Genomic DNA, 26495 nt, shown 5'->3' with positions numbered 1-26495 from the left:
TTGGATTGTAATTGTTTGCTTTGGCAAGAATGGTGTAAAAACCGTCTGTATTGTTGTAGTTGGGTTTTTTTTTTTTTTTTTTTTTTTGCAGAGGTCCTCGCTTTGAGGACTTTCTGTGTGTGTTAATGAAGTTGATCCCAAAAAAAAAAAAAAAAAAAAAAATCTAACCAAGCGTCTGGATTATGTATCAAGAATAACTCTCTAACCTTGAAATCATGAAAAGATTACAGAGATCAGGCTTAAATTTAACTTTACGAAAAACTCATATATAACTAACACCCATACCACCCGCAAATAACTAACACCCACCCGATGAAAAAAAAACATTGTGACCACGTGAAGACTTCAACTTGACCATCATCGCTAACAGCCAATTCTCCCTCATGGCGGCACGCTTCCCCAATTGTTGTACGAAACTCAAACCACCTTCTTCTTCTTCACCAACCTCGCCTCCACCCCCGCCGCCGTCCACCGCCGTCTCCGCTCTTCCGGCGATCAACTCCCACTCTCTCACCCCTTTTCCCTCCGCCTGCAACTCTTCTTCGCTTCCAAAACTCAACCCTCTATACACACATCATCATTATCACTCACATATACACGTCAACCAGCAGGTATTATAATTAATTTTTTTTAGTTTTATTAATGTTTGACTGGTGTTTAGTTTTAAAACCCTAGGTATTGTGTCTTTTTTTTAACAGAACAGGAGAATCAGGTGCAAGGCGGTGCTGTTGCACGACGCGCCGTTCGCCGGGGCTATCGGCGCGTGTGTACTCAACTCGTTGACCTCCCCACCCCCTGTGGGTCCCAATGACAATGAAGATGATGATTCGATGATTAATTCTTCTGATGCAAGGTTTGCAGTCATGGGGATTATTAGCTTCATTCCTTACTTCAATTGGATGGTAAGATTATTTAGGCCATGCGACAGGTGTCGTGCCACGTCACATAGAGGATTTATGAGGCGTTATATCCCTAGAGCGTCATAAAGCCCATATCCATCATTATCTAATTATTAATTTCATTTTTATTAATTAATTAAAAAAACTATTTTTTGATTGGTCAAAACCATAGCCCTCCTCCCTCTCAAGAAAAATCACGCCGCTATGGCTATGGGGCTCCACCCAAAATTGACCCTCATAGCGCCGTCCGTCGTGGTGTTTAAGGCGCTATGGGGCGCGATCGGCCAACAAAAACCACACATAGCGCCCCATTACGGAGGGTCTTAGGATAGTTTATATGAATTATTGGTTTTGATAATGTTGTTTTATGTAGAGTTGGGTGTTTGCTTTGATGGATACAGGGGATAAGCGTTATGCTGCATATGCTATTGTTTATTTGGCTCCTTACATAAGGTTTGTTAAACTTGTCATCTGCTTATTGAATTTGAATTTGATTAGTTAGGATTCAAAGGGCTAATAATAATCTTGAAGTTATTCGTGAATTGTTGTAGGTCGAATTTGTCACTGCTGCCGGATGAAAGCTGGTTGCCAATTGCTAGCATTCTTGTGGGCATTCTTCACGTTCAGGTAAAGCCTCATCATAACTACATTACGTTTTGGCCTAGTTGTTAATGGAGAATAGCGACAAATAGCGATGAGGTATTTATATGCTACATAGCAAATAGCGATAAATAGCGAGCGGCTATTTTATAAAATAGCGATACACTAGAAAAAAAATTTTAAATTTTTTATATGTAGATTATATCAACATACTTGGTATATATGCTATTTTACATGTATATTTAACAAAAGCCTAGAACCCAACTATTTTATAGCTATATTTAATTGCTATTTATATTAAAGGAAAAAAAATAAGGTGTCGCTATTCTCGCTATCCATCGCTATAACCATAATAGCGACACTACATCGCTTCGCTACATAGCGCGCTATAGCGACCACTACAATCGCTATCAACAACTATGGTTTTGGCCGAGATTATCTTGATGTTTATACTATTGGCAGCTAGAAGCAAGCATCAAGAACGGAGATATTAAGAACTTCCCGTTGTTTAATCGAAAGAGAGAAGCCAAAGTCTCGGAACAGGTACAGTACTAATAAGTTGATCCGGTAATATATGCTTTTTCCTTCAAAATATTGGTTATGGGGTGGTATGTGATGAAATGTTTTTGGTGTATTAGGAGACAAGCAAAGATGAATTAAGAAGTAAAAGTAGAGATACTAAACGGGTTAAGCATTTGGATGAAGATGGAGAGGAAGGGAAGAAGCAGTAGTGATAGCATTTGGTTTTGAATTATGATTTGTGTCAATTGGTTTTGAATTTGATTCATTAATGCATTAATTGGACATATGACGAAAGTTGTGCTAATTTGAACACGCGGCTATAATCGTGGTCTTCAAGTTCACTGTTGTGTGAACATGCAGCTGAAGTGTTTGCATTTGGAGAACTTGTATAGTTTTTGGATCAGTTAAGATCAATAACTAATATTGAATGTAATACCATTTTGGCATAAATCTTATTGTCAACAAGAAAAATATTACTTCTTTCTACCAAAAGATAACGAATTAATGGTTAATAAAGCATGTTTTCACACGACAAGTACGCGTTATGACCAAGTGTTTTAATCCTGTTCGCGGATTGACGCTACTCAGGTACATGAACCTGAACATACATGAACCTGGAAATTATGTCATACACATGAAATTCGCCGACAAAAACAAAATCCGTTAAACTCGATTTTTTTTTATTTTATTATTGCTTTATTTTCTATAAAAATACAAATATTAATAGAAAACTTAGCTGTTCAGTTCCATTTTTATTATTATTAATTTTATAATTATATTATGAAGTTGTTGAACATGTGTAACTTGTGTATCGATGATTCAGTGTAATAGCTGCCCAATAGTTGAGGGACTGTTATTGCACTTTTAGCTATTTGCATCCACGTCATGAATTCCTAGCTGGCATTGTTTCTAGAACATTCTAGATTCTGTTAAACTAGAAGAACGAAAAACGAATTCGTTCATCATCACAACAGAAAAATAAACGTTAACCTGCAACTGATGCTTTAGATGTTGAAGTTCACGTTACGAATCGAACCTTCAAACCAGCAAAATTCATCACGAATCGAGTTTTATAATAACATTATGAAAACAAATTAAACCTATCGGAACTATAAAATGCAAATCGTCGTTTCATTGTCATTATGTTAATGCAAATAGATGTACCGTAAATTTGTAATACGATACAATCACACAAATCGAATCGAATCGAAACTCGAATGACGAGAATCATCGAACGAGATTGTAGCAAACAATCAAAGCTCGAATCGAAATTCCGCATACAGTTCAGTTCACAATTCACAGATCAAACAAGTAAAACAAATTCAGATCTATAAACGCAATGTATAAAAGTATATAACTAATCAATTAGAGTATTGATTACAGCAACATGCAGCATAGAAACAGGTAATTTTGTAAAGCAAAAACCAGATCTACGAACGCAATGCAAACAGCTAATGAATTGGAGCATCATTTATGCATACGATTTTTGATCGATCAGATGAAAATCTGAATGTAGAACAATAACAGCAACTGAACAACATAAAGGATAGAAACGTACAGGTGAATTTTGCGAAACCTAAAGGATATCTGAATCGTCAAAGTCGTCGTCAAAGGAGTTGAAGAAGTTAGCATCAATGAGTTCGCCATGGTGAGGTGGTTGATCGTCGAGAGGTGGCGGAAGGAGGTCGAGGAGTGCATCTGTTTCTGCTGCAACTGCATTTGCGTCTCCGATCATTTCGGGTTGAATGTCTGCCGTCTGCTGCGCAACTTTGCGGAGCTCTTCGTCAATGTCAATTTCGTCTGCATAGCGTTTCCTCATTTTATTTGTGTGCTGTTACGTTTCGTGATTCCGTACTTGCGTTTTATAGTGGTTGTTTGTATGGCAAGGATGATGTGTTTATGTTCACTTTACACTAATTTTTTTTTGGAAAATTGGTATTTAATAAACCAACCTTTGGCCAGTTGGTAAATAATAATCCAACCTACAGAATTGGTATATAATAATCCTACCTATCAATATGTTGGTACTCAATGAACCTCCGTTAGTTTTTTTTAACTGAAGTTAGGTTTTAAGTTTTATTTATTACACAAACAGTCCCTGTAGTTGTAATTTACTAGTTTTAACTATGAGTTAATAGCCAAAATGGTCCCTGAGGTTAATAGCCATAGCACCGCCACCGCCACCACCACCACCGCCACCGCCACCGCCACCGCCACCGCCACCACCACCACCACCACCGCCACCGCCACCGCCACCACAGCACCGCCACCACCACCATCACCACCACCACCCCCGCCACCACCACCACCACCGCATCGCCACCACCACCACCACCATCGCCACCACCACCACCACCATCGCTAGAGCACTGCCACCACCACCACCACCACCGCACCGCCACCACCACCATCTCTGTCTTTGATCATCGACGCCTAAGGGGTTTGAATTCAGATGCAGCAACAGACGATGACTGACAAAAAACATCACAGATCCAACAGCTCTAGCGACAGTGGTGGTGGTGGTGGTGGTGGCGGTGCGGTGGTGGTGGTGGTGCTGTGGCGATGGTTACGGTGGTGGAGGTGCTGTGGCGATGGTGGTGGTGGTGGTGGCGGTGCGGGGGTGGCGGTGCTGTGGCGGTGGCGGTGGCGGTGGCGGTGGTGGTGGTGGTGGTGGTGGCGGTGCTGTGGCTATTAACCTCAGGGACCATTTTGGCTATTTACTAATAGTTAAAACTAGTAAATTACAACTACAGGGACTGTTTGTGTAATAAATAAAACTTAAAAACTAACTTCAATTAAAAAAAACTAACGGAGGTTCATTGAGAACAAACATATTGATAGGTAGGATTATTATATACCAATTCTGTAGGTTGGATTATTATTTACCAACTGGGCAAAGGTTGGTTTATTAAATACCAATTTTCCTTTTTTTTATGACAATATCAAATTACAAAATCTAAATTATAATAAAAAATTGGAATTAATGCTAGACAGTAACACATCCTCCTATTTCAATCAAATTTATTTATTTTTTGTTTAAATACTTCTTTGAATTAATTAAATAAAATTCATAACAATATTTGCATGTTTAGTGCATGATAATATCCGAAGAATTATTTCATTTTACGTTTATATGATGTAACACAACACAACCATCCTAATTATCTGGAATAACAAAAAAAATATTAAGTTTATTTTATATTATTTAAATGAATTAATTACATAGTTAGTTCATGTTTTATACAAAATAACAATCTAAGGTACTAAGGCTATAGGGTGTGGTCATGACCCTCATGACCACCATGACCCTCCATGTTAGTGCCATGTAATTCCTCTTTAATTCACCATCCAAAACCACTACCCTAAGGGTATAGTCATGACCAAAACCATTAGCCCCTTATTTATTATCTTTGTCTAAACAAAAAGGAAATTATTTGTTGAAAAATGGAAAGGAGGACCATGGTTGCCATGGTTTAATCCATGCAAACCATGGTGGATCAATCAAGGGGGTGGTGTAGCCTTCCATTCATGTTCCTAGGTTGCAAATCATGTTCCAACCATGATCCCCACACCCTATAACAGTTTAAAATGTCACTCTATCCTGTTGTACTAACTTTCCATTTTAAGAATACAAGTTTATTTTATATTATTTATTTAGATATATAAAGCAATTCTGAAAAACTTAAAACAATGCGTTTACACTAAATTAATTTTAAGTTTACTTTTAAATATTTTTTAGACATTTAAGTTACCACTATACGACTCTATAGACACGCCGACACGACTTCTTATTTGTATTTGTATTTTAATTCAAGTAAATATATACAATGTGTCTATGCCGTATAAAAATGTCAATTTTAGGTCTTAAAACTTATAAAACCTTAATTTCTTGATATTTATATAAATAATCGTTTTAATTAAAGCATTGTTTTTTTAAACAACGAGTGTTACTCTACTCCTATTTATGAATTACACCTTATTAATCATAATCTACCAAATGTAAAAATTGAATTCTATAGTATGTGATTTTAGATTTTCACTGTTACTATTTAGATCATTATTATTATTACTGATTATTACGTATTAATTGAAGAGTAAACAACCAAAATGGTGCATGAGGTTTTGTTATTTTTGACACATTAGTCCAAAACTCAAACCTTTTGAATGTGGGTTTCTATGGTTTCAATTTTATTGTCATTTTCATCAAAAATCAAAGTTTGGTTAGATTTTTCAGTTAACATCCAACTTTTCTGTTTTTTCCATCCCATTTTAATGAAGGGAAAATGGTCTTTTAACTTTTTATTATAACAAATTAAAAAAAATCTGACCATTTCGCCCTTGATTAAAAGGGAGGAAAAAGACAAAAAAAACTGGTTGTTAACTGAAAAATCTGACAAGATTTTGCTTTTGGATGAAAATGGCAACAAAACTGAAACCACAAAGACCTAGATTCAAAAGGTTTGAGTTTTGGACTAAAGTGGCAAAAGTGACCAAACCTTAGGGACCATGTTGGCAGTTTACTCTTAATTTATATTACAAGTTTAACTAGGTTTAAATAAGTTCGCCGCGTTGCGGTGAATTTCTTTTGTTATTTAATCTGTGTTTACATGTGTTTTGAAATCATTACGAGCGTGTTGCGAACGGAACTGCTGACAAGAATAAAAAAAAAATGTAGAAAAAAACATTAAAAGATAACCGAAAGAAAATCAACCAAAAAGTTGTATGGTGACGATGTTGTTCGTATGAAACCCGTGGTCAGAGATGAGCAAATTGTTCTGGATACCGATACCAAATTTGCGGAACCGAATGACCTTAAGTACCAATTCGGTACCGACTTTTGGCGTTCCTGGTACCGTTCACTACCGTTTTTTACCAACGTATACCGGTACCGTAAACGGTATTTTCGGTATCAGTACTGATTCTGTATCGGTTGGCACCGAGCTCATCCCTACCCCTAAAACTAAAAAAAGAAAAAAATTAAAAGTTGAAGAAAATCAACAAAAAAAGTTGTACGATATCGTTGTTCGTACGGTAACCGTGATCACGGATAAGCAAATGGTATCGGGTAGCAGCACTGAATTTCCCGAACCAAAAGATTTTAAATATCAATTCGGCACCAACTTTTGGTGTTTTCTGTATTAGTGCCGGTTTTTACTTTCATGTATTGATACCGAACAGGACCGTACCGGTATTTGCGATACGAGTACTGGTTCGATACCGGTTGACACAAAGCTTATTCCTACCCCCTGATATTAAGAAAATGATTAAAGTTAAAAAGTAAAGAAAATAACTATAATTATAATATTAAAATAATAAAGTATTAAAAAACAATATATTATTATAATATTAAAATAATGAAAATATTAAAAAACTATATATTATTATAATATTAAAATCACTATTCTTTTCAATTCGTTTAATAACATATAGTAATAATTAGTTTTGTTAGGTGAGTTATTATTATTAGATGATTAATATGTAATCAAATATTTTTGTTAATGAGATATAACTTAATTGGCATTGGTAGGCCAAAATTCTGCAGTCTACAAGTAGAAGTTTGTTTATTTTTTCTTTAACGTATATAGACTTCTAAAATAAACTGATGGTGGTGTATGGACGTTGGTGGTGAGCGTGGACGGTGGGTGGTGGTAGACAGTGGTGGACGGTGGTGGTGGGTGGTGGTGTTTAACCGTCTACAGACTTAGAAGATCTTAAAAGTGGCTGGGCCAAGTCTGAACCAAGAAGAGCTTGTGCAGACGTTTTTTCAAGAAACGTCTTTGGAAAAACAATCAGTCTTCAGAAGACAATGTCTGTGCGTGGTTTACGCGGAACAGACAGAAGAACCTGCACAGATCTTTTTTAGGAAAACAAACACCACCTTAGTTTTAAAGTATGTTAATCAAGTTCGAGTTCGTTTGCCACCTATACTTTTGGTTCAAGGTAGTATAGAAAGAAAGACGCCTAAACACACTTACAAATCAAATACACCCCACATTCAACCACTACTACAAAACCGAGGAAGCGAGGACACATAAACACACTTGCAACCTAACACCTCCACCTGCAAGCTTAACAAACACTTCATGTGAACCAATGTTCGTATTGACAAACTAAAACCAACCTTCCTTTTTCCCCTTTCAACGGAGGCTCTCTCTTTCCTCTCTTACAAACCATCATTCCTTTTCCACATGTGCACTTTTCTGTGTGAGCTACTGCTTGCCTTTTTTCTCGTTATGTCCTGTTGCCCAATCTTGACTCTTCCACCTCACTCAACAAACACCTCAGAAGCCTCCTGTTAGAGATGGTCATACGTGCATAAAGCTAGTAGGAAGAAGAGCCGCATAGCTAGCATCCGATCGACTCAGGGGTTAGGGAGTCTTCACCCACTTTCGTAGATAGTCACAACGATCTTAAATCTAATAAGGAGATAAAGTTGTCATAAATACCATAAAGTGTTCACAATTCAACAAAAGCTAATAGCATTAATGTTCAATGTTTAATGCCAAAGATATCATGAGACTCAAATGTTCACTTTTAGGCACACATGGCACATCTTTAGTTGGGTAGAAGTGTAGGGACGATTCAAACGATTACTTTATGCTATGTGTTACCGTTTAACAATTTTTCCTTGCTACATTATAAAGTTTCTGTCACATAAATTCTATGTAGTCATAAGCTTTTACTCACTTTTTTATCTTTTGTGTATAATAGTTTTATAAATTTCACTACTCATTATCCCTTAAAATAATATTAAGTGAAATAGATAAAAAAGAAAAAAGTGAGTATTTTTTAGTTCATCTCCTTTTTTTTCTCTCACTTTTTTCTTCACGCCCTCATCCCCACCACACCTATAACTTTCACGCTGCTGTGAATTGGTGTTTAAGGTCCCTCTCACTCCCCTGAGCCATCACATCACCGTGCGTGGGTCCATAATAATCAGTCTTATGTCTACAAAGACTCCGTCTCAAGCCGCAATTAATCTACTCAATGTTTTAAAAATCGGTTCAATCGGCCGGTTGTACCGGTTGAACCGTCCCCTATAACCGATTAAACCGCCCAGTACACCTGATTAAACTGTTTCTGAGCCAAATCCGATACGGTAAGTCCGGATCCGGACTAGAAATGTCATTTTAACGAATATTCCAAAGTATTAAGGGCATGTTTGGGGTTCCTTTTTTTGAGAAAAAAAGGACTTTTGAAAGGAAAAAGGACTTTTTAAAGTGTTTGGCTTTCCTTTTGAAGGCCTTTTAAAAGGCAAAAGTCCTTTGAAGTTTCCAAAAGTCAGAAAATCCTGACTTTTTTTTCCCAAAAGTCCTTTTCAATAAGTTGAAAATAAGCTAAGCCAAACATGCACTAAAACCAGTTTTAACCAAACATCACACCTTTCCAAATCAGTTACGTTTGCAGGGGGCAACTCATCTTCCTAATTTCAGAAACCCTAGCAATGGCGAACTCAACAGACCCCAAGATGAAGCTGATACAGAACCTAATATGGTACGCCGCTAGCGCTGCCGTTAGTTGCTGGCTACTCCTTGCAGGCGTCCGTCATATCGAGAACAATCGCGAAGAAAACAAACGAACCATTGAACATCGCAAACAGCTTTTCAAACGATTAGGTCGCCCCTTAATCCACACCACTCCGTACGAGGCAAGTTGATTGATAATTGATTAGTTTCTACATTCATATATGTTCTGTTTAATTTTACCTGTTTCTAGATGTATGAAATTGGATGAAATTGTGTGAAATTTAGGGTTGCAAACGAACTGGACGAATCGTTAAGCAAATAAATGTGTTCGTTCGTTAAGGAAATAAACATGTTCGTGTTTCTTCGGTAATTTTAGGTAACTAACACAAACAAACAAGCGATCATGAACACAAATGAACATAAACCGGCAAATAGAAACACACACAAAATATCATATATTAAATGGTATGAGTATATCACAAACGAACATATATTAAATATATTATTAGTAGAAATTTTGAAGTATTTCAATAAAATTTAAAATAAAAAATCCTAATGAACTATCGAACACAAGCAAACAAACATAAGCGAACACGTTACCGAATGTTCACGACTTGGTTTAAAAAGCGAGAGGCGCACAAGAGCGACGAGGTCTTAAACGGAGGCGCGAAGCGCAAAAGCGGCGGGCTTTTTTCATACCCGAGGCGCAAGCTAATTATATATATTTTTTATATATCCCATAGGTTTTTAGCTTTCCCTACCCAAAATATAGCTATAAGTAAGGTTTTTGTATGATTTTAGCTGCATGTACAAGCCAAAAAACCCAAAGTACAACGGTTAGATGCATAAAAACGCCTCGGGTACGAGAGGCACACGCCTCAGGCCAAAAAAGCCCAGAATTGTTTTTGGCACTTCATGTAATTACTCTAGGCGCTGAGCGAAAAAGCCCCCGGGTGTGCGCCTTGTTGCGCCTCACGCTTAAGCGTGCCTCAGGCGCGCTTTTTAAAACTAAGGTTCACGAACATAAATGAACGAACACGTCCTCTGTTCATGTTCGTTCATTTATTAACGAACGAACTTCCCACCGAGCGATTCATGAACTGTTCGTTGATCGTTCGGTTCGTTTGCAGCCCAAGTGAAATTGTTAGATAATTAGTTGAATTTGAAGTTTGAGATATCATTGAATAATACAGGATATGATAGCTTGTGATGTTGTGAATCCAGACCACATAGATGTGGAGTTTGAATCAATCGGAGGATTGGAGAGTACGAAACAGTCATTGTATGAATTGGCAATACTTCCTTTACGTAGGCCTGAGTTGTTCGCTAATGGGAGGCTTCTTAGTCCGCAAAAAGGCGTTTTGTTGTTCGGACCACCTGGAACCGGGAAGACGATGCTGGCTAAAGCTATCGCGAAGGAGTCTGGAGCGGTTTTTATTAATGTTAGGGTTTCTAATTTGATGAGCAAGTGGTTTGGTGATGCTCAGAAACTTGGTAAGCTTATAGGGAGAATTATCACTTTATCCTCGTGTTAATACGCAAAAAAGGTTTTTTTTTTTTTTTTTTTTTTTTTTTTTTTTTTTTATGAAATTTTGTGTATTAACTCATGATTGCCTTTCAGTTTCAGCTGTTTTTAGTCTGGCTTATAAACTTCAGCCGGCGATTATTTTCATTGACGAGGTTGATAGTTTCCTTGGGCAGCGTCGTTCGTCAGATAATGAAGTTTTAACCAATATGAAAACCGAATTCATGACATTGTGGGATGGATTCACTACCGACCGTGAGTGTTCTCGTATTAACTATTTAGGTCATAAGAACTATGTGAAATGTACGGTATGGACGTATGGTTATGTATTTATTTATTTTGTATAGAGAATGCTCGGGTGATGGTGCTTGCAGCAACTAATCGGCCGTCGGATCTTGATGAGGCAATACTTAGACGACTTCCTATGGCTTTCGAAATCGGAAAACCTGGAAAGAGTGATAGAACAAAGATATTGAAAGTGACATTAAAAGGAGAAAGAATTGATGAAAATATTGATTTTGATTATATATCTAGTTTATGCGGAGGTTTCACCGGTTCTGATATTGTCGAGCTTTGCAAGCAAGCTGCCTATTTTCCGTTAAAGGAGTTCTTACAAGACGAGAAAGATGGAAAACAAACTTTAGTGAGTACATAATGCTTGCCTGCAAGTGATTAAAACGTACTTTAAAAAAAAAGTTTTTAACTGTAATTCATTTCATTATCTGATTTCAGTTTCTTTTTTCAGGAACCAAGACCGTTGTCTCAGATTGACCTAGAAAAAGCTGTTGATGCAACAAGAAAAGCAAAGATTCCAACATATGTAGCTGGCGGGTCAACCTATTGGTCGCCACGTGTTGACCCTGTTGATAATTTGGTATACTTTCTTCCCTAAATTGCCTGAAATTTCTTGAATATGTATGTTTATAGTCAGGAGTTAAGTTCAGGTAAAAATAAAATAAACATACGAAACGTACGAAGTGAAAGAAAAGTCAAAAAAGTGGCGGTGTCATTTTGGTAATTATCAGCAACTTCAAAATTACTCTACTAGAGTAATTTTGAGCTTCTGTAGAGTAATTTTGTAAATGTTCATGTAGAGTAATTTTGGTCGTGTAGGGTAATTATCAAAATTGTAGGGTAATTATCAAAATTACACTAACCAAACCCCCCCCCCCCCCCCCAAAAAAAAAAAAAAAAAAAAAAAAAAAGAGTTTCAGGTCCCTGTTCTTTCTGTGCCATATTTCGGGTACATGTGTTTCGAGTCAGATATTTCGGGTCTTTCACCATATTTCGGGTACATGTTGCTGATAATTACCAGATTGCCACCGCCACTTTTTGCTTTTTCCCAGTAATTTGAAGTTGCTGATAATTACCAAAATGACACCGCCACTTTTTGCTTTTTCCCTCAATTCGTACGAAATACGTTAATTTTGTTTTTATTTGATCCTTTACCTTATAGTCAGTCACATGATGTATGATATACATTCTACTATAATTATTTTTCAGGATTTCTGAAGCTGAAGGAGAAGGCTAACAGCTTTGTGTGAAGTTACTTGTGGTTCTGGATATCAAACGTCGTACTCGTATGTTCATTTCCACAACTTATACTGATTCTTTTAAAACAACTGTTGTATAGTAATTATTAAGTTAGTTAGTAACTAACTACCACTTGGTAGTCAAGTATAATAAATTTTCTTACTGATACAATTTCTGGTATAACTGTATTTGTTTGTTACATCTTAGCTCTTTTTTCAAGTGGAAGTGGACTTAATATCCCATCGTAATAGCATATATCCAGACCGGCTGCAGCAAAAAGAAAAATCGAAACGTTTTCTATAAACGCAAACTGCACCACTGAAAGCATACCGTCCATCAAGTGTAGCACCTGCTGCATCATAAAGTTTGTAGTTTTAGTGATTTGTATGTATAAACGAGTGATAAGCACCCCCACGTTGCGGCGGCCGGTGGGGGCGAACGCCAATGTCACACTACTGTCAGCGACCACCAACACTGAAGTTGCGGTGTGTTAATGCGAAGAAATTAAACCGAAACGTAAAACATAGAATAGAATAACTAAGGCGATCTAGGGCTTGCGCGTTACGATGAACCCGCGTCTATTTTTTTCCGTTTGACATCAGACCTAGGTTGGCGGCTGGCCACCCATGGGCCTCTTTCATTGAATAGCCTTGTGCACCTGGTTTGCCCTTTAGTATTGAAATATTCGTACATCTAATTTGTATCCGCTTATCATCATAAAAGACTTAAAAATATACAAAACTTCAGTAACTTTATACATTTTTTATTTCATAAAACACTTTTCTTGAACATCTATTTTTTTTTTTAATCGTAAGCACTCTTAAAAGTCCATATTTAATTTTCTTAATATGGTCATGTTCGCCAGAAAATCCTAATGATACACGACTATAAAGTAGATATACAAATTTAGGGGTCAGTTAACGTACAATTGACCTTAACGTACGATGCGTATGCAATTAGAAATCCGCAAGTTATAAACCTAAAAAACGAAAACCCGCATGTTATATTTATCACAAACTCGGACTCGCATGGTCATAGACTCGGACACACAAACTCGGACTCGCATGGTCATAGACTCGGACACACAAACTTGGACTCACAATTTGGTTGTCTGCATGTTATATCTCAAAATCGCTCGGACTCGCAAATTGTACAAAATCTGCATGTTATATTACTCAATCCACATGTTATATACTAATCGCGTACGCATCGTACGTTAAGGAATATTGTACAATACACTTTCTCTACAAATTTATTCTTTTATTTGGTATATGTACATTATAATTTGCTATGAGAAGCATACTTATACTAAACAAAAAAAAAAAAAAAAAAAAAAATTAAACATTGTTACTTTTGTGATTTTGTCGTGGTAAAACTGTTAATATGATTTTCGGGTTTTTTTTCCCTTGTATTTCAGGTTTTTAGCCAGCAAAATTGACCCGATAACTGACCCATTTACCGTTCAGGTTAGTCAGGTTCAGGTATTCAGATCGGGTTACGGGTAAAAATAACAGCCCTGGAAACTGTATTTGGAGACCTAAAATGAAGGGGCCAAACTGAAAGTGAAGAAGCCCATATAAAAACCGAAATTGACTTCTTTGCAAGAAGCCGAGGCATGTTTACGGTGGCTACAAAGTTACTCACACCTCCAAGACTATTCATTCCTCATAAAACCTTCAGTTTCTCCTCCTTCACCCTCATGGCCGCCGCCACTTTCTCCACCTCAGAAGCCCCTTTGAAAAGGAAGCTTTCTCCAACAAAGATTGGCACACACAATGGAAGCTTTCACTGTGACGAAGCACTCGGCTGCTTCATGCTTCGCCTCACCAACAAGTACTCCGGAGCTGAAATCGTACGCACAAGAGACCCACAGGTTTTGCTCTTGCTCTTGCACACCAACTGTTTGTGTTAATGCCCAAGTGAAAATTGTCTCTTTTTTTTTTATGGAAATTTGGCTGTTGGGTTTCAGGTGTTGGAGACTCTTGATGCTGTGCTTGATGTGGGTGGAGTGTATGATCCTAGTCGAGATCGGTATGACCACCACCAAAAGGGTTTTGCTGAGGTTTTTGGTCATGGGTTTACCACTAAGCTTAGCAGTGCTGGTCTTATTTATAAGGTGTACTTTACATATCTGTTTCTCAAGTACAAGTTTAAATTTCTAGCTTTGTAGACTGAAAATTCTCTTATATATATAAAGTATGGTTCAAATGAAAACCACTTTTATTATGAAAACTCGAAAACTAACTTAAAAAAAAAAGCCTAAAAAACACACAATTTTTTTTTTCAATTTTTTTATAAAAATCGCTGGTTTTTATATATAAAAAAAAACTTAAAAAAAAATTGTAGTACACATATGTAATAATACACATGTGTAGTATTACACATGTGCACTACACAAAAATTTTATTTTTATTTTTATTTTTTTGAATTTTTTTTATATAAAAAAACCTGCGAAATTGGTTTGCAAAAAAAAAATAATAAATAAATTTTTTTTGTATGTTTTTTTTGGCTTTTTTAATTAGTTTTCGAGTTTTCACAATAACTAGTGGTTTTCATTTGAACCTTCCCCTGTGTATACAATGTTAAGATTTATACTTGTTAGCTGTTAATGGGTATAGTAGAGTAGGTGAAGCCACTGTTTAAAGTTTCAAGATTTAGCATTATCAAGTTCAATCGTCTTACGTCCCGCTTGCGGTATGCGCATATAATGTATATATGTGTGGGCGCTCGGGGGCAAAAGTGAAAGTGCACTAATTTTAACGTTATTTTACTAATTTCGTGAAAATAATGTTAAAAGAGGGGGATGGTTAATCATGCATCATGTGGTGGCGTTGATAGCCGAAAGACAAGGGAGTACATGCACTAATTGGCCTTTGTCTTAATTGCCGAGTGTTATGTGCCTTATGTTCAAGGCTTGATGCAAAACTACCATCGAGCCGGGGGTCTCACTGGAAGCAGCCTCTTTATTCCTACAGGGTAGAGGTAAGGCTGTCTACATCTTACCCTCCTCTGACCCTACCTTAGCTTTGCTATTGGTGGGATTTACTGGGTATGATGATGATGAAGTTCAATCGTCTGGATAGACGAAAATAGAATTGATTGCAATCTTATAAGTTATAAGTGGATCTCGTTTATGTAATTCTCTAATTACTTTATATAAAATTGTGTTATTGTGTATGGGTTCTATAGCATTTTTTTTGCTTTAAGCAATCTAATAACCGGTTTTCTTTTATAGCATTTTGGTACAGAGATTATTGCAAAAGAGGTTCAGCTTGATGAAGGCCACCCGGACGTGCATAGGTTATATTTAGCCATCTACAAAAGCTTCATGGAGGTGATGCTTATATTAGTGTTATATTGTTATTCTTTTCTTAAAAACTTGATGGTTTTTCCCTAAACAAATATACGGATACAGGTAGGGCTGTAAACGAACCGAACGAACACGAACAAGGCCATGTTCGTGTTCGTTCGTTAAGGAAACTAACTTGTCCGCGAACTGTTCACGAACGCATACCGAACATAAATTTATGTTTGTGTTCGTTCGTTAAGGAAATTCAATTGTTCACGAACAGTTCGTGAACACTGGTCTCGAACGCAAGCAAATAAAAATGAACGCAAACGAACATTTAACTTGAAAATAAAAAAATGAAAACATTGTTATCCTTAAACATTGGATATACGTAGTTAAATACAACCATCAAATGATAAATCAAAACACAAGAAGTCTACCACACCACCAAATGATGAATAAAGTTTAACTAACTTAAACATAATTATCCCCAAAAATGTCTTAGAATGTCCAAATTTTAGCTAACTTAGAAAAAATAGGGTTTCAAGTTTTCAATATGTTTAGATAAAAGGTTTATTATTTATTATTTTTTAATATAATCAAACGAACATATTACCGAATGTTCACGAACGCAGTCGAACGAACGAGACCTGTGTTCGTGTTCGTTCGCTAAGCGTAACCGAACGAAATTTTTTGTTCTTGTTCGTTCGTTAAGCTAATCGAACGAACATAAACGAACTTCACACCGAACAGTTCACGAACTGTTCGCTGAACGTTCGGTTCGTTTGCAGCCCTAGATACAGGATACCGATATGCAAATTATGAAGCATACACAAACCTTGAGCTGTTTAATTTATTTTCTGCCCATTCTTCACTTCGTATACAGTCTTAATTTAAAATAATGCCATGAAAACGGTGTATACTACAGCGCTTGTGTTTTTACATTCTTTTAGAAAGGCCATTACGGACTTTGCTTGGGATAATCGTATTTCTCAATAATATCATTCGTATTTACATTGTATATATACATGGTTTAAGCCTATGACTTTATCTAGTGATAGGAAGTCTTGAAATAAGGATAGATGTTTGTGCTGTTGCTTGTTGGTTATACGGGTTACTGATCTAAACCTAATTTATTAGTCTTTGTTTTTTTTTTTTTTTTTTTTTTTTTTTTTTTTTTTTTTTGTAAAATAGGCAATTGATGCAATCGACAATGGGATCAACCAATACGACACTGATCAACCTCCAAAATACGTGAACAATACACACTTGTCATCAAGAGTTGGAAAGTTCAATCTTGATTGGACTGATCCAGATCAATCGTTCGAGAAGGAAAACGAAGCCTTCCAACGAGCCATGGCTCTTGCTGGAACTGAGTTTCTAGACGTAAGTTTTAAACTTATTTATAGAAAAAAGAGTAAATGTCATTTTTGTCCCTGAGGTTTGGCCGGTTTTGCGACTTTCGTCCAAAGGTTTGTTTTTCCGCATCTGGATCCAAAAGGTCTGACATGTTGTCATTTTCATCCAGCCGGTTAACTCCATCTATTTTTCTTCGTCAAGTCTGGGGCATTTCTGTCTTTTTTGCTTACTTAAAGGGCAATTCGGTATTTTTCACTTTATGTAAAAAGACCAAATACCCCTGAAAAAGACCGAATTGCCCTTTAAGTCAACAAAAAAGACGGAAATACCCCTGACTCAACGAAGAAAAATGGATGTAGTTAACGGGCTGGATGAAACTATCAAGATTTTAAACCTTTTGGATCCAGATGCGGAAAAACAAACCTTTGGACGAAAGTCACAAAACTGGCCAAACCTCAGTGACGGAATTGGCATTTTACTCTAGAAAAAATAAAGTTTTTCTGCTTGCTTAGTTTTGACTTTTGTGCACAGAGCGTTCGTTTTCATGTAAGATCATGGCTCCCAGCGCGCTCAATTGTCATGGCATGCCTTGCGGCAAGAACCGATATTGACCCTAGTGGAGAAATCATGGTTTTGGATAGATTTTGTCCTGTAAGTTTAGTAATTCGATAACTTGGTTGCTATACGTTAACTTTTATTGCTGCTTGCTAATGCTACGTTAATGTGATTGTTATTTTCTTGTTAACAGTGGAAGCTTCACTTACATGAGCTTGAACAGGAGTTGAAGATAGAACCATCTATCAAATATGTTCTTTACGAGGTATCCATCCATATACGCGATTCTTTTTTCTGTAAGAGTTAATTACTGTTTTCGTCCCTGTGGTTTGTCAAAAATCACTATTTCAGTCCATTAGTTTAAAAATTGCGATTTCAGTCCGTGTGGTTTTACTTTCGTAACCATTTCAATCCATTTATTTTGTAAGTACAGGGACTGAAATGGTTACGAGGTGGACTGAAATGGTTACGAAAGTGAAACCACAGGGACTGAAATCGCAATTTTTAAACTAATGGACTGAAATAGTGATTTTTGACAAACCACAAGGACGAAAACAGTAATTAACTCTTTCGGTAATTTCAATACAACTTTTAATGTTTTACCTATGAGGCTATGGAATGCTTTATTATTATTATTATTATTATTATTATTATTATTATTATTATTATTATTATTATTATTATTATTATTATTATTATTATTATTATTATTAGTATTATTATTATTATTATTATTATTATTATTATTTTTATGTCAACAGGATGAAAGGAGCAAAGGCTGGCGGGTGCAGGCGGTAGCAAAATCCCCTGAGAGTTTTGAGAGCCGCAAGGCTCTTCCGTCTCAGTGGAGAGGGCTAAGAGATGATGAATTATCTAAAGAAACTGGGATCCCGGGGTGCGTTTTTGTGCATATGAGTGGCTTTATTGGCGGCAATCACACCTATGAGGGTGCACTTGCTATGGCTCGAGGTGGCTTAAAACTATAAGCAGGGCGGAGTAACTACAAAATGATTTCTCCAATTTTTTGGAGTTTTCTAACTAAACATATTTGTTGGTTTTGGCAATCATTGTTCACAAGTGTGCTAGATTGTTGAGTTAAACTACGGTGCAACTCGGGGAAGAGTTAACTATTTTAAAGTTGTTTTAGTTTTACTGCATTGGTGACTGGTAAATTATCACATGTCATTCGCTCGACTTGGATGTGTTTGTGGGAGTATACTCGACTTTATTTTAATTGCACTCCGCTATGGTGACTCTTGCTTTATCGGCATCATGTCTTCACCAAAAACACTCGACAAGAAAACCCACCTTAAATTTCCCATCTCGAACCCTAAGACCATCCACATTCATGACCTTTACGTAGGTTGGTTGACACTTGTTAAAATATTAGTGGTTGTACTAAATTTAAAAAAAGAAAAATGAAAATGAATCCAACGACCAGGTTGTTGGAACAATCTAGGTCATGACCCAAAACCATATCCACTTGTCAAACCATCATTGGTGCACCATTTTTTATTAACGACTAATTTCCCTCATCAATTTAATTACTTAATTAACTTTTTATAATTAATCTTATAAGAAAAAGTAAATACACAGTATTTCTTAAAATAATTTTGTGAACATACCCATATAAATTTTGTTAAAAACAGATTTTGTTAAAAAAACACATTTTTAATATAAAATAGAGTTAATTTCCCGGATGGTCCCTGTGGTTTCACATTTTTTCACGTTTAGTCCCCATCTTTCGAAAATAGCAGGTATGCTCCCTATGGTTTGTCATTTTGTTACTCGGATAGTCCCCTGACATTTACTCAGGGGACTATCCGAGTAACAAAATGCAAACCATAGGGAGCATACCTACTATTTCCAAACTAACTGACATCTACTCAGGGGACTATCCGAGTAACAAAATAACAAACTCATAGGGAGCATACCTGCTATTTTCAAAAGGTGGGGACTAAACATGAAAAAACATGAAACCACAGGGACCATCCGGGCAATTAACTCTATAAAATAAATATTTATTTATAAAAGTTGGTTTAGGTTGGGTTGTTAATGGGTATGAAAGGTTGGGTTGTGCAAATGGAAGAAAGAGAAATTAGTTTTTTATTAAAGGTTGGGTTGAGTTGGGTTATGAATGTGGATAGTCTGAGCAGCATATTTGACTTACTGTGTCATTTGTACTAAAATATATACGATGTTTGCATCCAAAATTATACTGCACTTAACCATTTGGATAGGGAATAAAACACATCAAGTTTGTATACCAGTATCATATGACACCGGTACACCCAACCTAAATCTGCGTGTGGCCCGAGTAGCATCTTTGAAACTCTCATGTCTCTATGACCTCATTGCTGCTCATACTTCTGCGATCTGGACTCTTCGACACAATGTGGCTAAGCTTTGGATCTCGTACCTCAGGACACACCATGTTCCCCATAAATGAGCCAGAAAACGGCCAAAAAAGCAAACAGAGCCGGTGGTTTTCCCATGCCCTGGTTAAGGTATCCGATTACTGATTTAAGAATGGGATACCTAGGCAGTTATCAAGAGGTGCTTCTCATAATGCGTCAGGTAGAATCGGAAGATTGAAATTGCGTCGGTTGTGGAGTTCACTGCATGCAAATGGGGCTAGGGTTGTTCAAATCGACCGTGACTTTTAAGTTGGTTCAAAATCGGCTTAAAAAATTTTTGGACCGAGCTTGGCTTGCTCGAATAGTTTTAGTCTTAATTTTAAGTTTGACTCGATATTCGAGCCAAGCTTGAGCTTACTCTACTTTGCTCGCGTACAGCAGACGGTAGGCAGTGACAATACAGTGTTGCAGACATGATTTAACTAAAATGCAACTGTTAAAATCCATTCTTCACGTATAAGAACACAACAATATTACATTTCAGGCATAATTTTAAGTTCTAGCAACGAAAGAAATATCTAACCATACAAAAATGTTATTATCCGGTTGTCATCTCGACATCAAGATTCCTCGAATTCGATTCACCTGCTGCTGCATAGGTTGTTGACTCTGGAGGTCTAACATCAGAAAACTGGGCCGACATGGGCTGCGATTCACCTCTCGCAAACGGGCTTCTTGACTCCACTTCCATAGCAGCGGATCTAGGTGGAGACTGCGGTTGCACTTCAACCTCAGGGTAAGCCGCCTTAAACCTTGCCCTCAGACCTTCGTCCACTAATCGAGCCCCATTTAGTTGATTACCAAGTGACATCCACCTAACGCATACATCATCAATCAATCAAGCTAAATGTATAAACTAATCACATTGTGAATACTTATATAAGCAATCATTAGGGCTGCAAACGGACCGAACGAACACGAACATTTGTTTGTTAAGGAAATGAACACGTTCGTTTTCGTTTGTTAATTTAGGCAACACACGTTGACGAACACAAATGAACGCAAACTAATGTTCATGAACATGAATGGAAACAAACGGACACAAACGTTCATGAACAAAATATATAATACACCGACACTTATTAAATATTTTAGAGTTAATTGCCCGGATGGTCCCTGTGGTTTCACGTTTTTTCACATTTAGTCCCCACCTTTTGAAAATAGCAGGTATGCTCCCTATGGTTTGTTATTTTGTTACTCGGATAGTCCCCTGAGTAGATGTCAGTTAGTTTGGAAATAGCAGGTATGCTCCCTATGATTTGTCATTTTGTTACTCGGATAGTCCCCAGAGTAAATGTCAGGGGACTATCCGAGTAACAAAATGACAAACCATAGGGAGCATACCTGCTATTTTCAAAAGGTGGGGACTAAACGTGAAAAAACATGAAACCACAGGGACCATCCGGGCAATTAACTCAATATTTTATTTGTTGGAATTTTGAAGTATTTAATTAAAATATAAAAACTAAAAAAATAATGAACTATCGAACGCAATCAAACATAAGCGAACATGTTACTAAACGTTCACGAACATAAATGAACAAACGCTGCCTATGTTCATGTTTGTTCATTTAGTTAAACTAACTAAATGAGCGAAAATTCTTGTTCGTGTTCGTTTGTTTAATAAACGAACGAACACAAAAGAACTTCCCGCCGAACGGTTCATGAACTGTTTGCAGCCCTAGCAATCAACATTCAGAATCTTACCCTGCATGCGTGTTGTGCATCCGAGCAAATAATTCAAGTTTTCGTGTCCGTGGACTGATTCTCTCCAACAAAGGGTACATCTGAATCATATATTTTCACGCTTAAAGATAAACAATATCAACAAAATCAAACAGAACATCTAGCTTACGAGTAAAGATGTAAATTAACCTCGTCTGGTTTACGGCTGGTTTCTCGAACCTCAGCAACAATGACATCAGTATCAATATTCCTGTTGACAATCGGATCGCCTTTGATGCCAACGAGGCAATGTTCCTTGCTATGATTGAGCCAATGACCTGTGCGTCCCGTTCGTATAATCCTCTGAAGTTGATTCGTCTTCACCCATATAATCTCCTCGACACGCTTGTATCCCCACAGTTCCAAACTGCAAATCGGTAATATTAAAATCATAACTTCGGAAGACCATATTTAGGGGTGTAAACGAGCCGGGCCGAGCCCGAGCTCGACCAAGCTCGAGCTCGGCTCGGTATGTTTTTATGAAGTTCGAGCTCGAGCTCGGCTCGGTTCGAGCCTACTTCTTTGAGCTCGAGCTTGGCTCGCGAGTAAAACCCAAAGCTCGAGCTCGGCTCGAACTATTTTGAGAACAACCTTAAACGAGCTAAAAGCTCAGCTCGAGCTCACTTCATCATCGCTTAAACGAGCCAAAGCTTGGCTCGAGCTCGGCTCATCAATGTTATCATCATTATTAATATATTATATATAAAAAACTAAAATTTTGCATGGGCTCGTTTAGGCTCGCGAGCCTAAACGAGCTTTGTATTTCAGGCTCGAGCTCGGGCTCGATAACAAAACGAGCTCTATTTCAGGCTCGAGCTCGGGCTCGATAACAAAACGAGCTCTATTTCAGGCTCGAGCTCGGGCTCGATAACAAAACGAGCTCTATTTCAGGCTCGAGCTCGGGCTCGGGCTCGTTAAGGCTCGGCTCGTTCGAGTTTCTAACCAAGCCGATCACGAGTAGCTCTCGAGCTTCTGGGCTTGTTTACACCCCTAGGTCCATATTTATTAAACTTACGTACCATTCGCGTCCAAGTTCCATTGCTCTTCCAGTTACCCAAAGGAAAATAAGACCATCGGTCTGCAGCGCTTGAATATTGAGGTTTCTCATTTCATCATCCGCCATGGTACCATACGGCAACTCCATATGAATATCCCATGGTGGGTCCGCCATTATCACTCCATACTGTCCTAAAATATCCATTCTGAAATTACGAATGTCGCAATTAATCCACTGTGATTCACCAAGCTCCACTTCTGAACAATATTCGGCGCGTTGAGGCTTCAATGGCTTTGAAGGAGCGGGGACACCCATCATCATGTGTGGAACATCTGGCGTCGAATCCAATTCATAATGCACATACTTACAAGTCTAACATACAAATAAAAAAATCAGATTAATTTGAACAGTGTGAGGTTCATTGGGGAACACTAAAAAAGTGGGGACCAGTGGGGAACCGACTCAAACGAACTCCGATTGGACTCATTCCAGCGGCGTTGGAACCGGCTCGTCGAACCCTAACTAGGATCTCTTAACCCTAAATCATAACCCCTAAACCCTAAATATATTAGGGTTTGGCTTTAGGGTTTAGCGTTAGGGTTTAGGGTTTAGCTTTATGGTTTAGGGTTTAGCTTTAGGTTTAGCCTTTAGGGTTTAGCTTTTAGGGTTTATAGTTTAGATTTTACGGTTTAGCTTAGGTATTAGCCTTATTTTTTAGCTTTAGGGTTTATAGTTTAGGAGTTAGGATTTAGGGTTAAGAGATCTTAGTTAGGGTTCGACGAGCCGGTTCGAACGCCGCTGGAATGAGTCCAATCGGAGTTCGTTTGAGTCGGTTCCCCGCGGTTCCCCACTTTTTTAGTGTTCCCCAATGAACCTTCCCCAATTTGAACATCTTCAAGTAAAGAAAAACAGATTAATTCATGATAATTTTACCTTCATGTGACGACACGTATCGAGAAAGGAACAGTCACCGAGGTTCATATCAGTGTGCGCAGCAATTATACGTCGGAAATGAACCTTTTCACAGGATATAAAGGAGCCCGTTTGACGTCTGCAATCTTCTTTTGTCAAAGCGGTACAGTATTCCTTAACTTGAGAACCACCTTTACTTTTGAACTGAAATGATCATATACAGTACCATAGTTGTTAATGGCGAATAGCGACAAATAGCGATAAATAGCAGGCGCTATTTTAAAAATAGCAATGCACTATAAATTTTTTTAAATTCTTTTTATATGTATATTATATCAAAATACCCTGGTTTATACACTATTTTACATATATATTTAACAAAAGAGTTAATTACTGTTTTCGTCCTTGTGGTTTGTCAAAAATCACTATTTTAGTCCATTAGTTTAAAAATTGCGATTTCAGTCCCTGTGGTTTCATTTTTGTAACAATTTCAGTCCATCTCGTAACCATTTCAGTCCCTGTACTAACAGAACAAATGGATTGAAATGGTTACGAAAGTGAAACCACAGGGACTGAAATGGTTACGAAAGTGAAACCACATGGACTGAAATTGCAATTTTTAAACTAATGGACTGAAATAGTGATTTTTGATAAACCATAGGGACGAAAACAATAATTAACTCTTAACAAAACCTAAAATCCAGCTATTTTATAGCTATTTATATTAAAAAACCAAAAAAAAAAATTTAAAGGCGGCTATCTATCGCTACAGACCATATAGCGAGCATGGACCTATACACCACGCTATTTGCTATAACGAGTGTAGCGATCGCTATTAACAACTACGATCATCACTATCATAGCAAATTTACTTTTATATTGAAATGATCATAATCAAAGCATTATCATATCAAACAATAAGTGATCGATTAAAAACAAACCTTTGCAGCAACCGCAGTTTCCCGTGCAGTAGGTCTATGAATAAGGTCCAACAACTCTTCACCCGTTTTCGACTTCTGCATCTCCTTAAACGACTTCTTATTAAGCAACGCTTCAAGATCCTTAAGATCATCCTCCTCCGACCGAGGCGGCTTCGAATTCATCCCACCACCACCACCGCCGCCACTCCCGCCCATAGGCGAATACATCCCCATCCCCATCGGCCTATGCATCGCACTAACCGCCATCCCTCTCGGCCTACCCATCACACCTCTCTGCCCCATCATCTGTCCCCCAAAACTTTGCGCGTTATTTAAATTATTCGAATTCGATTCGTTTTGTTTATTTTCGGGTAACTCTTTAACTAACTTAACTCTATCAATCCCCTTAACCAAAACCCTAACTTTCGCATTAACCTTAACCTCTTCCAACTGAACCCCACCATTATCCTCCACCATCAACCTCAACGCCGTCTCCACCGCCGCCAGCGAATCCCCACCGGCCACCTCCTTCAACGCCGCCTTCTCCGCCGCCGTAACCGACTGAAACCCTTCACTCTCCAACTTCCCCACCAGATCCACCGAATCAATCTCCGTAAACGGCACTCTCTCCAGCAAACAAACCGCCACCATTGCCCTAACCGTAGACAACCCATTAACAGTTTCTGTTAAAGGGTCTTCTGTTAAGGGTTCTGGGTGTAAGAGTTTGGTGATTTTGAGTGAGGGGGTGATGGGGGGTGGTTGGATACGGCGTTTGGAGGTGGGGTTAGGGGTGGGGAGGGGGTGGGGGAGAGGGGTGAAGGGGCGGCCATTGAAGGAGGAGATGACCTTCAGGTGGAGGTTGAGGGAAGAGGTGATGTCGGGGACGGTGTATTGGAGGGTGGAGATGAGTTCGAGCTGGGAATGGTGGAGGGTTTGGATCCGAGAGGAGATTTGGTGGGTGATTTCTTTGATGTTTGTGGTTTCGTCACTGGTTTCTGATTGAGATTGAGTCTCCATGGTTGGTTGTTTGAAGCAGAGGAATTGACCAAAATTAAGGTTTTATAATGAGGTGTTCAATTGTGTACCTTTTTTTTAACAAAAAGTTGCTTGCAGACCATTCGAGTATTATCGTGTCGCTACCGAAACCCCCTAACTAATATCAATTATCACTAGACAATAATGTGTATACACCAATTCAGAAGAAAACCCAATAAATTTGAAAAAACCCTCATTGTGGGAATCGAACCCAGAACCTAACGATCCATAAGTCTTATCTCACCCCAAGATGTCACTAGGCTATAATGTCATGGGCAGCTTAACAGTTAGTACTTAGGGCATGTTTGGCTAAGCTTTTCCAACCAACTTATTGGCTTATTGACTTATCAAAAAGCCAATAAGTTGTTTGTAGTGTTTGGCAAATGGAAAAGTGATTTTTAAAATGACTTTTTGATACAAAGGAAAATGAGTTTTTGAAAAGTTAAGAGATTATGACTTCTTGATCAGCTTATAGCTTTTCAAACAACAAATTACCGATATACCCCTTATTTTTTATGAAAGAATAAGAGATTATGACTTCTTGATCAGCTTATAGCTTTTCAAACAACAAATTACCGATATACCCCTTATTTTTTATGAAAGAATGTCCCTTTTAGTTATTTTACATCAATAAGCTAAGTCAAACACTTTTTTAAAAACAACTTATTGACTTATTGGCTTTTCCCACCCCATAAGCTAATCCAAACACTTTTTTTAAAAACTCATTTTCAAAAAGTCCTT

At 37.6% G+C, this 26495-nt stretch overlaps 4 protein-coding genes across 4 annotated transcripts; 3 read left to right on the top strand and 1 right to left on the bottom strand.

The window, feature by feature from the left end:
* Positions 1-282: 282 nt before the first annotated feature.
* On the top strand, positions 283-2471 carry LOC110922399. The gene is made up of 6 exons (XM_022166707.2): positions 283-611; positions 699-902; positions 1273-1352; positions 1451-1526; positions 1962-2042; positions 2138-2471. The coding sequence occupies exons 1-6, from the start codon at positions 384-386 to the stop codon at positions 2228-2230; spliced, it is 762 nt and encodes a 253-aa protein (XP_022022399.1). The 5' UTR covers positions 283-383; the 3' UTR covers positions 2231-2471.
* Positions 2472-9389: 6918 nt separating this feature from the next.
* Positions 9390-12785, top strand: LOC110921307 (ATPase family AAA domain-containing protein 1). The gene is made up of 6 exons (XM_022165600.2): positions 9390-9669; positions 10681-10981; positions 11109-11267; positions 11360-11655; positions 11758-11886; positions 12516-12785. Exons 1-6 carry the CDS (start codon positions 9466-9468, stop codon positions 12522-12524), a joined length of 1098 nt encoding a protein of 365 aa, XP_022021292.1. The 5' UTR covers positions 9390-9465; the 3' UTR covers positions 12525-12785.
* Positions 12786-14066: 1281 nt separating this feature from the next.
* On the top strand, positions 14067-18982 carry LOC110921084 (MYG1 protein C694.04c). Its single transcript, XM_022165355.2, has 7 exons — positions 14067-14418; positions 14515-14661; positions 15781-15879; positions 17029-17220; positions 17725-17844; positions 17942-18013; positions 18510-18982. The coding sequence occupies exons 1-7, from the start codon at positions 14161-14163 to the stop codon at positions 18732-18734; spliced, it is 1113 nt and encodes a 370-aa protein (XP_022021047.1). The 5' UTR covers positions 14067-14160; the 3' UTR covers positions 18735-18982.
* Positions 18983-20582: 1600 nt separating this feature from the next.
* Positions 20583-25768, bottom strand: LOC110926324 (putative N6-adenosine-methyltransferase MT-A70-like). The gene is made up of 6 exons (XM_022170071.2): positions 24741-25768; positions 23821-24003; positions 22910-23259; positions 22041-22257; positions 21873-21952; positions 20583-20980 (listed from the first exon to the last, which is right to left on the bottom strand). The coding sequence occupies exons 1-6, from the start codon at positions 25734-25736 to the stop codon at positions 20704-20706; spliced, it is 2103 nt and encodes a 700-aa protein (XP_022025763.1). The 5' UTR covers positions 25737-25768; the 3' UTR covers positions 20583-20703.
* Between the last annotated feature and the right edge of the window lie 727 nt (positions 25769-26495).

This window comes from Helianthus annuus, chromosome 17 (assembly GCF_002127325.2).
Source record: "Helianthus annuus cultivar XRQ/B chromosome 17, HanXRQr2.0-SUNRISE, whole genome shotgun sequence".
Taxonomy (NCBI): Eukaryota; Viridiplantae; Streptophyta; class Magnoliopsida; order Asterales; family Asteraceae; genus Helianthus; species Helianthus annuus.
The sequence above is the reverse complement of the archived record's forward strand: the minus strand, read 5'-3'. Positions and strand labels throughout refer to the sequence as shown.

Coding starts and splice junctions, on each gene's coding strand:
- LOC110921307 (XM_022165600.2), top strand. CDS start 9,466: ATGGCGAACTCAACAGACCCCAAGATGAAGCTGATACAGAACCTAATA. Junction 9,670..10,680: donor TCCACACCACTCCGTACGAG/GCAAGTTGATTG, acceptor TGAATAATACAG/GATATGATAGCTTGTGATGT. Junction 11,656..11,757: donor AAGATGGAAAACAAACTTTA/GTGAGTACATAA, acceptor TTCTTTTTTCAG/GAACCAAGACCGTTGTCTCA.
- LOC110922399 (XM_022166707.2), top strand. CDS start 384: ATGGCGGCACGCTTCCCCAATTGTTGTACGAAACTCAAACCACCTTCT. Junction 612..698: donor ATATACACGTCAACCAGCAG/GTATTATAATTA, acceptor TTTTTTTAACAG/AACAGGAGAATCAGGTGCAA. Junction 1,353..1,450: donor TATTTGGCTCCTTACATAAG/GTTTGTTAAACT, acceptor GAATTGTTGTAG/GTCGAATTTGTCACTGCTGC.
- LOC110921084 (XM_022165355.2), top strand. CDS start 14,161: ATGTTTACGGTGGCTACAAAGTTACTCACACCTCCAAGACTATTCATT. Junction 14,419..14,514: donor TACGCACAAGAGACCCACAG/GTTTTGCTCTTG, acceptor GTTGGGTTTCAG/GTGTTGGAGACTCTTGATGC. Junction 18,014..18,509: donor TCAAATATGTTCTTTACGAG/GTATCCATCCAT, acceptor TTATGTCAACAG/GATGAAAGGAGCAAAGGCTG.
- LOC110926324 (XM_022170071.2), bottom strand. CDS start 25,736: ATGGAGACTCAATCTCAATCAGAAACCAGTGACGAAACCACAAACATC. Junction 24,004..24,740: donor AAACTGCGGTTGCTGCAAAG/GTTTGTTTTTAA, acceptor TGATCATTTCAG/TTCAAAAGTAAAGGTGGTTC. Junction 20,981..21,872: donor ATGCACAACACGCATGCAGG/GTAAGATTCTGA, acceptor TGTATGCGTTAG/GTGGATGTCACTTGGTAATC.